This window comes from Podarcis cretensis (genome assembly GCF_951804945.1).
Source record: "Podarcis cretensis genome assembly, chromosome: Z".
Lineage (NCBI taxonomy): Eukaryota > Metazoa > Chordata > Lepidosauria > Squamata > Lacertidae > Podarcis > Podarcis cretensis.
This window is the reverse complement of record NC_137184.1, coordinates 4,063,029-4,078,824: the sequence shown is the minus strand read 5'-3', so window position 1 is coordinate 4,078,824 and position 15,796 is coordinate 4,063,029. Positions and strand designations below refer to the sequence as shown.

General features: G+C 45.8%; 1 protein-coding gene across 1 annotated transcript in view; it reads right to left on the bottom strand.

The window, feature by feature from the left end:
- The window catches only part of COL27A1 (collagen type XXVII alpha 1 chain), a 256,481-nt gene that overhangs the window by 157,359 nt on the left and 83,326 nt on the right, over positions 1-15,796 (bottom strand). Inside the window, exons 10-12 of the mRNA XM_079961848.1 lie at positions 14,222-14,266; positions 9,555-9,608; positions 6,737-6,781 (exon numbers count right to left, since the gene is read on the bottom strand). Coding sequence (XP_079817974.1) covers positions 6,737-6,781; positions 9,555-9,608; positions 14,222-14,266 — 144 coding nt within the window. The remainder of the gene's footprint in view (positions 1-6,736; positions 6,782-9,554; positions 9,609-14,221; positions 14,267-15,796) is intronic.

The window sequence follows — 15,796 nt, the reverse complement described above, 5'->3', positions numbered from 1 at the left end:
CCCCTGTGAAATCCTTCCTTAAGGACTTTTGCCTGGCTGGAATGCATTCTTGAATGATAATGCCTCCTGCATGCCTGGATGGGGAGATGTCCGCGTAGCTGTGCAGAAGAAGCCTCTGACTTTCATATGAATTAATTTTTGAAAGCAGCCTAGTGTACACACTTAAGGTTCACATCAATTGCCCCACCCACTTTTGCCTCTCTCCCCACTGAAATGCAGCTCTCAGAAGATTCCTCCTAACGGAATGTGGCCTTGGAGGCTAAAAAAAGATTCCCTGCAGCTAGGCTAGAAGAGACTTGAACTGCTTAAATACCATATATACAAAGCTCCCCCCCCCCCAAAAAAAAATAATTTTTTTTTTCAGAAGTTGAAAAGTAATGACAGGAGATTGGTTCTGTTTGTTGCTACAGTTTTCGTCTCCCCCAAGCTAAAGACATAAATATTTCAGGACCATTTCCTCCCAATTCATCTTTGTAATTATTTGTTTATATGGCCACAGGTGTGTTCCATTATTATATCCATGATATAACTAAACAAGCTCAAGATTGCTCCTGCTACCCCCAGCTAAGGGCTGCTGGTGCACAGTCCTGCTGTTTAGAGAAATCCCTATGGAACTGGCATAGGGTTGGGAAGGGGTTTTCCAACACATATAGGAAATGACACACAAGGAGGGATTGTCAAAGAATGCTGATGGAAAAGGATGAAGAAATTGCTGCACGTCCTGTGCTCGTATGTGGTCAGGAAAAGAAATCAAGTCAAAGGAATAAAATTGGGATCCGTCCACATTGCTATTGTTTTAATCTGCAAATGATACACAATTAATGGTGGAAGCAGGGTATGTTTACATTTGCTTTGATGTCTCCTTCATATCGTAGAACAGAAGAGAAGAGAAACAGTGTGGATTGTGACAAAGACAGGCCAGAACAGAAATCACTGCCTTCTCACATCTCTACATGTGAGCCATGAATACATGCATGCACATGTGCACATGTGCGCGCACCCACCCACCCACCAGGGGAGAGGTTGTGGCAAGAGAGGGCCTGTGCCCTGGGGAGAGCCCTGAAGGTCAGATAGAGAGGCCCAGAGGGTGCATTAGGCCCCTGGGCCTTGGGTTCTGCACATTTTCATCATGAATGATCCCAAAGCCAGTCCACAAGAGAGGAATGACTAGGCTCTCTTTGCCACAGATCTCATGGGATCTAGCCATTCAGGTTGGCATCCTCATACTAATGGGTACGATGCAAAGCTTATTGAAGTGAGGAGTCCTCAAAACTGTTTTGTTGCCCATTCATATGGAACAAGCCCAACCATATGTGCATTTCCCCCCAAAAAAGAAGCAAAAACCCATTACCACAAAGCAGAAGATCAAAGAGGACAGTGATTTGCACAATATCTGCATACGCTAATTTCTACAGCTATATGCAAGTTTAAAAATAGAAATATAGTCTCTCTTACCCTAGTGGAAAAGACTGTGACCAGGTGATCTGTATGCCTTCTCAGTCTGCTAGACAGGTGCTCTCTACCAGATGAGCAACTTCAAGGCCCCTCCTGCTCTCCCTCCTTAAGAACATCAGAAGAGCTGCTGGATCAGGCCAAAGGCCCATCTAGTCCAGTATCCTGTTTTCACAGTGGCCAGCCAGATGCAATAGCATTCTTCCCTACCTGTGATTCCCAGCAACTCCCAGAATACTGGCTACAAACCTGGAGGTAGAACATAGCCATAATGGCTAGAAACCATTGCTACTCATGCCACCCACAAATTTGTCTACTACTTTTAAATCCACCCAAGTTGGTGGCCACTGCCACATCTTGTTGGGGGTGTGAATTCTGCCACTTAACTACGAAATGTGTGAAGAAGTACTTTCTTTTGTTTGTCCTGAGCATCACTGGATCACCTTGAGTCTGAATATTATGAGAGCGAGAAAGTGTGAAAAACCTTTCCTCATACACTTTCTCCACAGATTGCATAATTTTAAAGATATATATCATGTTTCTTCTTATTCACCATTTCTTTAAACTGAAAAGCCCCTAATACTTATTGGAGCTGTTTGTCTTTAAACTGGGCTTGGACCAGACATCCCTTCAAGTAAAAGTACATCTTCAAATAGAAGACTAAATTGATGATACATCGTCACCCTAGGGAGAACCCGAAGTCTAATAAATCCCATACACCTATAATGGTCACAAGTGTGGCAGGAGGAACACTGGAATCTTCCTTGTTCTGTCATGCCACTGGTCCATCTAGCGCAAATTGACTACACTGACAATATTGGTAACAGAACCCCAAGATTATAGGCAGGAGCTGTTCCCAGGTCTACCCAGGAGACACCAGGGCCTGAACATGGGACCTCCTGCCTACAAGGGAGATTCCCTACCACTGAGTTTGAAAGTGGAACGGACTCCCTCAGAAGGCTCTCCTTTATTGTAGGTTTTAAGCAAAAGTTGGGTGGCCATCTGTCAGGCATCCTTTAGCTGAGATTCCTGCATTGCAGGAGGTTGGGATAGATGACCCTCAGGGTCTCTTCAAACCCCACAATTCTGTGATTCTATGAGTTACAGCTGGTAGAGACAGAAGTATGGGAGAAGTCATTTAATGTGCTTGTCATTTTGGGGCCTTCAGTGCTTCTGCCGAAGGATTGAGTGATGCCTATGTTGGCTGTTGCATCTCTCCACTTCTTTTTTGAACATGATTTTTTTTAATGACTTGTCTCCAGTTGCTGATGACAATGGGATGGTGGTGGTTTTTTACAATGACATGCTAAGAATCCAGAGGCTTCTCAGAAAAAACTGCTAAAAATCACCTAGGATTTCCCACTGCACGTCGAAGAGCAGGGTAAACAGGATTCTCATTCACATACTGCTTCTGCCCTCACCCAGGAATTATTGCTTTGCCCACACATTCCTCCTATCTGCTGCAGTTCTGATGCACTGGGAAACTGCAGAGGAGGAGACAGGGGGGTGGGGTGGGGGGGCGAGGGAAGCCTCATCAAAGTCCTGTTTCCAAGACCGAGTCATCATGTTCCTCTCATGTCCCCACTGAGCTGAACTGCCCTGGAAAAGTTTCAACCTCTGACTCACGTCCAGCACGTCTATTTTAATCTTTTTACATTCTTACATCATTCCAGGAGGCCCAATTGTACAATAGAGCAAACAAAGAGCCCGCTGCTCCATCTATTGAAATTTTACAGCAATCAAGAGCAGGGATGTATAAACATCTGGCTTTAGATCCTTCCCTCTGCTTGTGTATACATTGCTCCAGGGAAAGAGAGAGATGTTTCAAGAGATCCGTCACAGGGAGAAAACGCTGATAAGCTGACATGGAAGAAATCATCCCTAGAAGGAGTTGCACTGAGGACAGTGATGTATCCTGCTGCAGATGAAACACAGAGGCAAGGTAACAGGAGATTTGACTCAGTGCCCAGTTTAAGAACAGAAGAGCCTGGCTGCTGGATCAGGCCAAAGGCCCACTTGGTCCAGCATCTTGTTACTTCACTGGCCAAGCAGATGCCCCAATGGGAAACCTGCAAGCAGAACCTGAGCACAGTAATACCTCTCCCCATCTGCAGTTCCAAGCAACTGGTATTCAGAGGCATATTGCCTCCAACAATGAAGAACATAGCCTGCCATCATGGTTGGCAGTCACTAATGGCCTTGTCTTAAGTGTATTTGTTTAATCCTTTTTAGAGCCATCTAACTGGAGATGCTGGTGGGACAGTGTTCTCGAAGCTACCAGCATGAGTTTGACCAAGCTGTGGGAGGCAGTGGAAGACAGGAGTGCCTGGCATGCTCTGGTCCAGGGGGTCACGAAGAGTCAGACACGACTAAACGACTAAACAACAATAACTGGAGATGCCAAAGACTGAGCCTAGGATCCTTCTGTTTGCAAGCAGATGCTCTATCACTGAGCTATGACCATTCCTCAAAATCTTTGGTTTTATTACTTCTCCCATCTCTTTTCTCTACCACCCACCAAACACCTGGCACGGTTATCCACTTGGTTGTTGTTTTATCATTGGGATTTTGTTGTTTGTTTTATGGTCCAATTACAGATTCAAGAAGCAGGAAGATGGCATTCATGACTGGCATAGGTACTGGCCAATCAGTGCTAAGAGAATCTAGCTTCTGCTACATTCTGCTACATTGGGGGATGGGGGTGTTTCCTGCTAAGCTTGATCCAGGAGGGACAATTAGCACACACAATCCAAAATGCATGACTGCATTTTCATAGCAGGCTTTCTGTTGAAATTATGCAAGGTCAAGCAAATTTAAGATTAATTTAAATTATTTGTCATGGATTACTTTAATTCCATGTTATGGCTTTAGATAGTAATTGTGGGTGGTTTTATTAATGGAGGAAGAGAAGGAGGAGAAGAAGAAGAAAAAGAAGAATGAAAACCCTGACTTCAGCGTGAATATATATTTGCAAAAGAAATCCCACCATTCCCCAGAGGGAAAATACAACTCCATTTATGAAAATAAAAACAAATGCTGTTAAAAAGTGGGGGGTGGAGATGGCGTTTTTCAATGGAAGATTGCACAAGTCAAAACAACAGCTGGAACAGATTGAGTGTGCAGGCACAATGTATGTAAAACTGTTTCAAAAACTCTGACCAGACCCCCTTACCTAACAACCGTTGCCTTGTTTAGTTACTCTTGAGTCAGAGAGTTTCTCCAATCTTTCTTTTCTTTTTTTTTTACAGTTGTGTTCGCCTCTGATGTAACCAGTTGTCATTAACTTTGGCAGATGCTGTTGTTTTCCTTTCCCACCCCACCCCACCCCCCGCCCCTGTGAATCCTTTCTTTTTCATTGAACAGAGTAGGTAACCCTTTATCAGCCTGAGGGCCCCATTCGCTTCTGGGAAACCTTCCAGGGGCCACATGCTAGTGGTGGGCGGAGCCAGAGGAAAAAAGGGGCGGGGCAGCAAATGCTAACTTTCACCTCTTACCACAGTTTTGTTTCTACACCCTGCTCACAAATCCATGCAGATAGGCAAGAGGCAATACCAGAATTTAAGCACATATTCCTGCCAGGCAAAAGTACTTAGTGACAGTACAAAGCGTGACCAGTGGGGAGTTTGGCCTGGGGAGACAGGGTGGGGCTGTTCCGCCTGGCCTTTGGTTTGGACTCAGTCTGACCCTTATGTTTCCCTCCCCTTATGGTCTTGATTTATTGGCTGCTTTTAAAATGAGGCTGCATCTGTATTTTAAATTGGTTATTTTAAATCTGTATTTTAAATCTGTATTTTAAATTGGTTTTTTTCCTCCCCACCCCCCATCATGTTTTTACTGTGATTTTATTGGTGTTAGCCACCCTAAGCCTGGCTCCGGCCGGGCAGGGCGGAGTATAAATAAAATTTATTATTATAATCACAAGGGCCACATAGAGGTGCTTGGAGGTCACATTTGTCCCTCAGGTCTGAGGTTCCCCACCTTTGCTATAGACGCTTAAGCATGTGGACACCTGCAGTTGTGCTCTTACAAGGAAGCACCATTTTGTGCAACAGGGCGGGGTTGCAAAACAGGGCAAGGGGGGAAGAAGTAAGCAGAGAGGGGCAAAGTATGCATTGTTCACTATCCATGTGTTTTATAGAGGAAGACACTTTATGGGGCTGGAAACCCATTTTTTAAAAATTGAGCTATGTGGAAACAGAGACAGGAAAAGTTACGGGTGGACAACACAACCAGTGGTTAGTGGGGGTTTTTTAATTAAAAAAGGAAGAGAAAAATGCACTGAGACAGTGTGATTGTGTAGAATTTCTCAAATTCCCACCTGTCAGTTATATGCAGTGCTGTTTTTCTAGAAAAAGAAGTGCTGGAACTCACTATGAACACCTCCCTCGTTCTCTTAGAGTGGCAATGGCGCCCACCTGAGAGGTGCCGGAACTGAGTTCCAGTGAATTCTGGCGGGGGGGAAAGCTCTGATCATATGACATATGACACATGCCGCTCTGCAAAAGAAAATTCAGGACTATGCTCTAGCTGCCCTCCCAATTATTTCTATGTAGCTCCATCATCATGATCACCTTGGGCAGTTATCCATCCCTTCCACCCCCCGCCCAACAAAAAACACTGCCTCAAAGTGATTTACAAAAATGTAGGATATCAAACAGTTCATCAAACTATTTTAAACCAAACTCACAGAACATAAATAAAATAAAACAAAACTTTCTGAACTTGTTCACCCAACAACAAGAATATATAGGACCAAGAATATAATCGACCCCACGGAAAGCTGGGGATCGAAAAACAGGCCATGGATCTTGCTGAAATAAGATCTTTAATTCAAGCTAAATTCAATTCCTCCTGCTGAATATAGAGCTCTGGTTTTGCCTCCAGCACCTTCTGCTGCTCTTGAGACTGGGGAATGGGGCTGAAAACATGAAGGAAGCTTAATCCTAGTTTGTTCCCATCCTCCTCTACAAGGAGCAATGCAGGCTAAGGAGGAGGAAGAAACAGAGAGGATGCATAACCCCCTGGGCTGGTTGTAGGTGGGGGCTGACTCAGGGCAGAATGAGGTTTGGTGCAGCAGAGCCCCATTTGGAAAATATGGACATGCCCTTTATAAAACCAAACAAGACTTCAACATTCCCAGCCCCATTATACAACATGACACACAACCAACTGTTCCCTCCCTGCAAAAAACACATTCTGTCTGAGATTCCCACCTCCACCGTCCCACTCCCATTTTTAAACTGTTTAAAACAAAGTCTGCATAGTAGACGAAGAAAAACTTTACCGGCCTACCCATCTTGCCCCTCTTCCCAGGAACTCCGGGGATTCCCTAGAAAACAAGCAAAGGGGGTGGGGAGAAAAAGTATTAACATCTGGTGGAAGTCAGAAGGAGACACAAAGTCCAAATCAAAAGAGAAAGGGGATTTTTTTAATATATTTTTTTTTAAAAAAACCCCAGAAACAACTGCAGGATTATTATGGGCCAAATTGTCAGCCGCTGGCTGTCAGCTGCAAAAGCAAGGAAATGTGCAGGAAGAGGATCATCACTTAGGCTGAGGAAAGACACACACACACACACACACACACCCAGGGCAAGGAAACTGAGGCATAGCTTAGCAGAAGGAATAATTAAGCTACTGGTCTGGAACCAAACGAAAGCCGAAGCCAAGACTTGCTCAAGAAACTCTGTTTATGTTTCCTATTTGGTGACACACAGAAGCATTAGATCAGCGGCTCCAAATTTCCCCTCATCCATGCAGACGGCACACTCACACTTTTCCACAATCTGCCTTCTCAATAGAGTCCTCTAGGTTTTGCCAACGAAATGGATGCGGTGCAGGAAGAAAAGGGCTTCATTTGGGCATATGGGCACAGTGCTGATGGGGAAGAGCTATTAATTCTAGGACAGGCGAGACCCGGGTTCAAAATCCCTGTCTGGCCTTGAGCCTTGGGCCAGGCGCTAACCAGTTCCTTCCCTACAGCCCCCACCTCCACCTCAGGTGTTAAGATAGGCAGTGGGGACCCTCTTGTTAGTTCCACTGCCCTTGGAAGCTTGCAGGTAGGGAAGGCCCAGGAGAAGGCCTTCTCTGTGGCATCCCTAAAATGTGGAATTCCCTCCTCACACAGGTGCATCTGGATTATGGAATTTCCCTTGTACAATATAGTTTTTGTCGTATGCTGACGGGAGCCTTCTTTGGAAAAATAAGCCAGGAGGGGTGATGGAAGGGAAGAAATCTGGTGGCCCCAACACACAGCAGGACTGGCTCACCACGTTTTGAAAAGAAGTGATACATCGCACCATGTTTATACATGGTAACCATAACATTTCCATGTTCCATGCAGCACCCGTCTCCTTCATTTTCAAATGGGGTAGGCATGGGGCAAGGGAGGGCGAACCTCCCCACTGAATTTTAGGGGTGAGGGCAAAATTCAGGGTGGGGTGGCAAAACATGGTATGGACCACTCCTCTTGGCAGAACCCTTCCCCCGCTGCCCCACTCACACACTATGACGCTGTCAAACCCACAATCGGGGGAGGGGGGACTTAGGAGTGCACCCCAAATGTGTTCCTGATTCTTTGGGGGGTTTCCCCTTTGCAGTCCAGCTTGTATTCAAACTGGGCTGCAAAGAAAACTCCATCATGAGCAAGGGATTGGCTGCACTAGGAAGTTTCTGATGGGGAACTCCATAGTGCAGCCAGTCCCAATGGGACTTAGCACCAGTGCTGATCAGGTGATCAGTGCTGGCAGCACATCTCACTTTGGGCAGAATTTGGCCACAGTGAGGGGTTCCCAACTGTGCTGGATGTTTCTCACCAATGATCTGTGGAGTTTATAGGATGGAAATAGAAGCCACCATTATTAAATTTATTCCTCATCAATAAAGTTTCCTGCTTGGCAGGTGGTTGGACTCGATGGCCCTTGTGGTCTCTTCCAACTCTATGATTCTATGAAATTTAAATAAAATCTCCCCACCTCCAACACACACACACACACACACAGTGTGTGCATTTCAGTGAACAATAGGAAATAAGGTTCCAAGGAGTAACATTTCCTGGCTCTGGTTTGGTTGCCTATTATTATTATTATTATTATTATTATTATTATTAGCCACTAAATTTTTATATTGCTCTTCATCTTGGGATCACAGAGCAGTTTATAATTGGCTCTTCCTCACTTTCTTTATAGCGGAGACAACATTGGATGAAATGCTAGCAGAGGCTGACAATAGAAAATACCAGTGTGAACCCTTCCATTAGGCTAAGAGAGACAACCGTCTCAGTCAGCTGATTCTGAATGACATGAAAGGGTTGTTTATTCAATAATAAATGGGAAATAAATTAATAGATTAAATTAAAAATTAATAAAACTGTTTGATAATAAATCAGATCTATAATAATCTTATAATAAATCATATAATAAATAATTATTATCTATTATTATTTATTCAATTTATAAGTTGCTTGCTATGTAAAAATTCTCTAAGCTACTTACAAAACTTTAGAAACATAAAAAATACACTTAATAATAAATCAATAGGGTAGTATTCAACTTTTACTCAGAGTACACCCACGGAAATTAATGACTATGAGTAAGTTAGGTCCATAAATTCCATTTGGTTTGCTCTGAATAAAAGTTAGTTGAATGCTACCCATAATAAATTAATTGAGTAATTGCAACAATAAATAGTAATCATAATAAAATATAAATTAACGTGACCATTATTAATTAATTAGCACTTGCTACATAAAAGGCCTCTAAGTGACTTATTATGCTTTAAAAGCATAAAACACAGTATGAAATAAAATAAAATAAAATAGGTTAAATTAGTATTATAAAATGCCAGAGAAAGGCAGAGGCATTTACGGGATTTTCAAATGCCACAGGAATGTGGCTGTTTTGGGGTACAATGGACCTTGACTTCTGGGGCACAAGCATGTTGTGCTTCATGCAGAAAAATGTCTTGGGCTGGCAGGCAAAGCAACATGTGCATCTGTCAAAGAAGAGAAAAGATCAAGGCAGCCGCCAAGACAGACAATGGCATGGACAACATGAGAAAGACAAGACAGACAGCAGTTTTGGCACAAAGAAGGCAAAAACTCACTCGTTCTCCGTCAGCACCGGGCATCCCAAATAATCCTGGCAGTCCAATGTACCCCTACGGAGGGAAAGGAAAAAACAAAGAGCATTTTGTCTCCTCTGATGCGGTGGGTTGGGGTCAAGTCCTGTCCCTTGGGAACAAGTAAAGCATCTTCCAGCGCTGGTCCAGGGAAGCCGTGATGAAATAAACCTTGGGGCAAGTGTATATGCCCATGGACTGCATGGTGCTGGCTTCCACGATGTAGTCCAAGGGCACATACCCTCACACCAGGGACCATGAGGACTCCAGGAAGGAAGGCACCAGCCAGCTAGGGCCTTACCTGGGCTGGCTCAGGGTGGACCTGGGAGAAATGGAGCTTCGATCCAGGTTAGCTATGTGTGTGTGCAAAAGTTTCTGCTGCTGGCATTTTGTGTCACAACCCCACCAGGGAGGAAATAACTAAGACCTTCAGGAACCAAGGGAGAATACAGCAGGGATGGGGAAGGTCTGTAGCCCTCTAGAAGTTGTTGGGTTTCCCATCAGCCACAGCCAGCATGTCAAATGGTCTGGGATGATGCGATTCGGAGCACCAACAACGTGTATGAGAAATGCTGGGGTAGCTGAGTCATTAGAGCATGAGACTCTTAATCTCAAGGTTAAGGGTTCGAGCCCCGTGTTGGGCAAAAGATTCCTGCATTGCAGGGGGGTTGGACTAGGTGACCCTTGTGGTCACTTCCAATCTACAAGGCTGCCTTGTACCATGTCAGACTACTAGCCTGTCTAGCAGTTTATCATCTGCAAGGATTCTTGCAGGCTCTCCAGGGCATCAGACAGGGGACATTCCCACCTTACCAGGAGATACCAGGAATGGAACCTGTGACATTCTGAGTGCAAAGCAGATATCTTAACACTGAGCAGTGGCCCTTTCCCATAGGGCTCACCCACATCCTTGAGTTTGAGGGTTAAATGCCGTTTTTGTACTGCAGGTAGATGTACTTCACAATGACATGTGGAACACTGGAAACCCAGAGGCTCTTCCATCCTATGTCTAATGTTCTCTCTAATCTGCAATTTGCAGATTAACTCTGGCCAACCACCTCCAGTTCCTTCTCATTCACCCAACTAATAATATTTATTTATTTATTTATTTATTTATTTATTTATACCCCGCCCATCTGGCTCTCTCTTTCAGAAACTAACTACTAAAATGACAATGCCCCCTCACTCTTTGAGGATGGAAATGTGTTTGTTATCTCCATCAGACTTTTTTTTTAAGGACAGCTGGGGGATAGGCTGTGTTGTGGAGCAGCCTGTCATTACAGGATATTAAACAGCTGATCAGCCCCTTCCCCGACCTTCTTCCCTTGTACAAGAATGAAAACCACTGATGGGGTCAACCTTTGTTTATCGCTTGCAATTTTCCCGGTGATGAGAGCCAGCTGGTAGCATTTACTGCTCACAAGGAAAAAGAGCACATGACAACCAGGGAGATGGATTTATTGGCTCAGAGCTTCATGTTGATTTAGAATTGCAGTGGAGAGTAGGAGGCAGTTAACCGGAGCTCTGCTTCTTTCAAATAAAAGTGAAGAAGAGGAGGATGGAATGGAAAAGAGGCAGAAGCTTCTCAAAAGTGAACAGTCAGGATGAGCCAGCCCAAGTGAGGACACAACTACTGTGCATCAGAGGTGTTGGCCTTTGCATGTGGGTTCAAGATGCTGGTTCACTGTTAGAAGCAGAGGTGTCAAAATCTGGCCCCTTGAGTGGCTCCCTCCTTACAAAGCTAAGCTCTGGCACTAGAAAAGCCCTTCAGGATTAGACCAAAAGTCCACCTAACCCAAGCGGGGAACCAAGACTTCCCCAGGTTGTTTGCTACCGCAGCAACTGCAGTCAGGGGTAGACTGCCTATGAACATGAAAGTTCCATTTCATTATCCTGCTAAACCAAGGTACTGGGCCTCAGGCCCAGGGGCCAGATGTGGCCCTCCAGTCCTCTCCATGGCCCCCTGGACTCTCCCTGGGCCCTGCCCTGTGCTGTCTGCTCAAGTGCTTTGCTGACCTGATGGCATCTTTGAGACTTGCTCACGTCCTTTGCATGCTCGGACAGGTGATGGAGCTGTGTGGGGTGCAGTGCAGGTAGAAATACCTGGTTTTTGCACACCTGAAATGTAGCCTGCACTAAAGGTAAAAATTGCATCTGTTGATCCACCTACCTTTTCCTCTGCTCCCACCCACCACTGGTATGCAGCAGTTGAGCAGAAAACAATTCTCCACCCTTGCACCAGGCCACTGAATCTGTCTAATCAACACCTAAAGATTGGATCCTACAAACCTAACAAAGCGAAAGGAGAGAGAATATGCAGGACCGCCTTCAGTTAGGCCAAACAGCCCGTACTTTGAGGCAGGGGTGATAAACCTTTTTGCACCAAGGGCCACATTCCCTTCTGGACAACCTTCCAAGGGCCACATGCCAGCAGTTCAATTACACCAAAGATACTGAAGGTAGGTGTGATGCAGGGCCATGGGTGTACCTGGGGGAGGCACGGAGGGACACATACACACACCCTAAATAAAAAAATTGATAAAAATACATAGCAAACTGAGGTTCTGTTCCCCCTGGCAAAGCCCCCCCCCCCCCAAATCCTGGCTCTGCCGCTTTGCAGGGCTGGTGAGTGCTGTGGACAGAGAAGAGTTCCAAGAGTTCAGACAGAGCTGGAGAGCCACATCCTGTCTCCTGGGCCAGAGGATCCCCTCCCCTGCTTTACAATCTTCTTCTTCACAGACCCCGCTCAGGTGCTCGCCTGTGAGGACAATCAGGCTGACAGGCTCATGAAAAAGGGTCTCGCCCCGCAATTGTAGCAGTCAGTTCCACTGGACATTAAGCAAGCTCCTCTCCTTCATAGTTTTAAATGGGTCTAGAAACCCCACTTCTTCCCTGCTGCTTTTAATGGGTGGATTTAAATTAGGCTGAAATACAGTATTTATAATAATGTGATTTAGTTTTGTGCTTGGTAGTTTCTGTCATTTTTGTGCAGGCTTTTAAAGGCTGTCTTAAACAGTGATTGGTTTTCTCCCCCAATCTATGCATTTTGCATTGTTTTGGTGGTTTGTTTTGAGCCTTTTGAATGTTTTTCTATGTGGTGGGAGACACACCCTCCCTATAAGTAGTAAACTAACTCCGTAGGGAAGCAGGGTGGGCAGTACTTTCCTCTTTGCTTCAGGGCAGGAGGCAAAGTGAGGCAACCACCTCAGGTGACAGATGCTAAGAGACAGCAGCGAGAGTTCCCTGGCTGTAGCAGGGCTTGCCACAGGGCCTGACCTGGGGCCCTAAACTAGTCTGCTGCTTCGGATGCAATGTAAGCTCCTATCCCACCCACCAGTGCTGAACTCTCATTCAGCCACCAGTCCAGCCAGCTTCTGTACATTGGGTAGAGAGGGAAGAGGCCATGCCGTCTTGTCCTCTGCCTCAGGCAGCGGAATATCATGGGTTGGGCATGCCTTGCTGTGCTTGTTTTCCACTTACAGGGCAGGGGTGGTGGTTCCTCCACAGAGCCTAACCTCTGCATTTCTAGCATCTCATCTTGGAGCTTAGCTACAGGCTGAACCCAACAGGCATCACCCAGCTTCTTCCACACGTCAGTTACATGCTGCTTGAGGATTTGTTGTTGCCAAAGACAGCAGGGAAACCTATGCAAGAGTTGATTAGGCAGAGCAAGGAAGAGTGGAAGAGAGGCATCTGCTGATACCTTCCTTCCTGCGCGCGCGCGCGCACACACACACACACACACACACACAGTGAATCCACTGCTATTGAATTCCAGCCTGCCCAGGAGCTGTTGCTCAACCATGGGCAATTCCTGCAAAACCTAAGGACAGTAAGCCAAGGGCAGGACAACTGCAAGGGAGGCTGGGCCTGGCTCAGCCCCCAGCATGTGCCAGGGCAGAATGACTGGGAAGATACTGATAGCCAACAAGCAGGCTCACCGCAGTTCATGGACATTTGGAAGCAATAGGTCCCCAGGCAATAGGACAGGCAAGGCTGGTTCAGGGAGAAGGTAACGTTTGCTGCTGAGACACAGACCCATTGCTCCACACAAACCTGGCAGCAAGCCTTGGGCTGCTTCCTTTTGCAGCAGCTGCTGGCAGGCAGGAGCCAGGGCAAGCAGATCAGTTCCAGCTGCTCCTCATTCCAGGAGAGCAAGTCTCATTGGCCCAGACATTTAAAACCCAGAGCCCTATAGCCTGGCAATGACCTGTGCTCCCAGTTTACATGTGTGCTTTACTCCCATTCATGCCAGGACTGCTGGTCTTAGAAGTGCGGTGGGCCACTTTGCTGTCAGGGGTTCCTTAGCAGCTGTTCTTCACTGTTTCCAGAAGTTATAGGAGCGAGTGAAGGCTGGTCCATTAGGGCAAACAGGTGTGCTTCTGCCCCTCCTCACCTGCTTGCCTTCCAACTTACAGTCAGCTTCCTTTTCTTCCTTAGGCTCAGTGCAGAGCTCAGCAGGGCAGGGAGGAGGACCATGGGGTGGCAGTGGTGGGGAAGGACACCAGAATCTGTTGGCTCTGGCTTCACCTACTGCTGGCTCACTTGCCTTTCACCCTACTGGTCCAAGTAGGCCCCAGTCACCACTGCCTACTGGTTCCCTCCTCGTCCATGTCAGTGGAAATGTATAAACAAGGCTCTCTCTCACTTACCCGGCTGCCTTTTGGACCAGGTTCTCCTATAGGTCCAGGTAAACCCTGAAACACAAGAAGGGAAAAACAAAACAAAGCAAAGCAAGAAAGACAGATAAATGTGGACATGTTAGAACTTTTTTAAAAATACACAAACACACACACAAACATCTGCAAACAGTTCCAAAGCAGAGGCTTCTCTTTGCAATTTAGGAGGCAGTCCAAGAGATAGCTAGGAAGGAATTCAGAGGGGAAGAATTATCATCATCACAATAAGCCTCCGGAAACAAATGCCCTAATTGTTACAGGGAGGTGGCTCTGCAGGCATTCACATTTTAAAACAGAACTCATAGTTAATTCTACTCCATTCCAGAGCAGCTCAGCTGCAACAGAGGAGTGGACTGAATGCAAGAAGGGAAAAGCAAAGGCTGGTTGATATCAGATTGTAGTAAGTTGCTCACGCACATGTACAGGCTACAGGTTGACCTCTGTGCTAATATATTAAGAAGCTATCAGCTGCATTTATCACAAGGTAATGGAAAGCCAGGCTTAAATCCCAGGCCAGCAACTTTCAACCCTGCTCTGTCAAATTAGTTTTTTGGGGGGTGGGGGTGAGAGTGCAGAGGTTTTCCTGATTACAGGAATGTGATATTGATGGTAAACAGAGGCAAGTTAAGCCCATGGCCAATGCTTAGCTCTAATAGAAGAACTGAGCATGTAGGTTCAGAAGCAGGAGACTTCTGGAAACCAGCTGCTGTGGGAAAGGCAATGGAGGAGGCTGGCAGCCTTCACAAAGGACTTGTCATAGGGGAGGGATTGGGTGGTATCAAGCTTAGAATTGTGAAACCTGAGACCTGTGTGTTGCTGCCCTACATCCACCTTCCCTAACCTGGTGCTCACCAGATGTTTTGGGCTCCCCTAATGGGAGGCTTTGAAAGGCTTTAAAAACCTCTATTTTTCGATGGCTTTTAACTGATGTCCTTTTATTGGATAGGCTACAGGGCGGCTGGGGGTGTGAACATGCCCTCTAGCGGTGGCTCCCACTACCCCTGACCACTAGCCTAGTTGGCTGGGGCTAATAGGAGCTGCAGCCAAGCAACATCTAGAGAGCACCATGTTGGCGACCCCAGCTTTAGAGGCGTGTTTCAGAGGGGGATTTTAGTCACAGTTGGAGCTGTAGAGAAAGGGAATAAGCCTCCTCTTCCCAACAATGTCCACCCATCTATCCACCCACACCTGCAACCAATTAAAGATGAAACAAAGGCATAGCTGCACACTACATGTTACCATGTAGTTTGACTTGCAGAACTCATGAGGACTAGGAACTTACGAGAATCTCAAATTCTGTATCATTGCAAGGGGTAAATAAAAAAACTGGCAAGATGAATAAGGGTTAAGGACTATTTGTCTGGAAATGTAAAGCTCATCCATTCTCACTGTTGAAATAAAATATTTCTATTTGAGACTAGGGAATAGGAAAAAAATGTATTAATTTCGATCTCTCCTCCTCTTATTCTTGCATCCTTAAGTTTTGCATCAGTGTGTGGATATTCTTTTGTGCAAGAGGCACATTTCTGCTAGCCATTCCCTTATTTT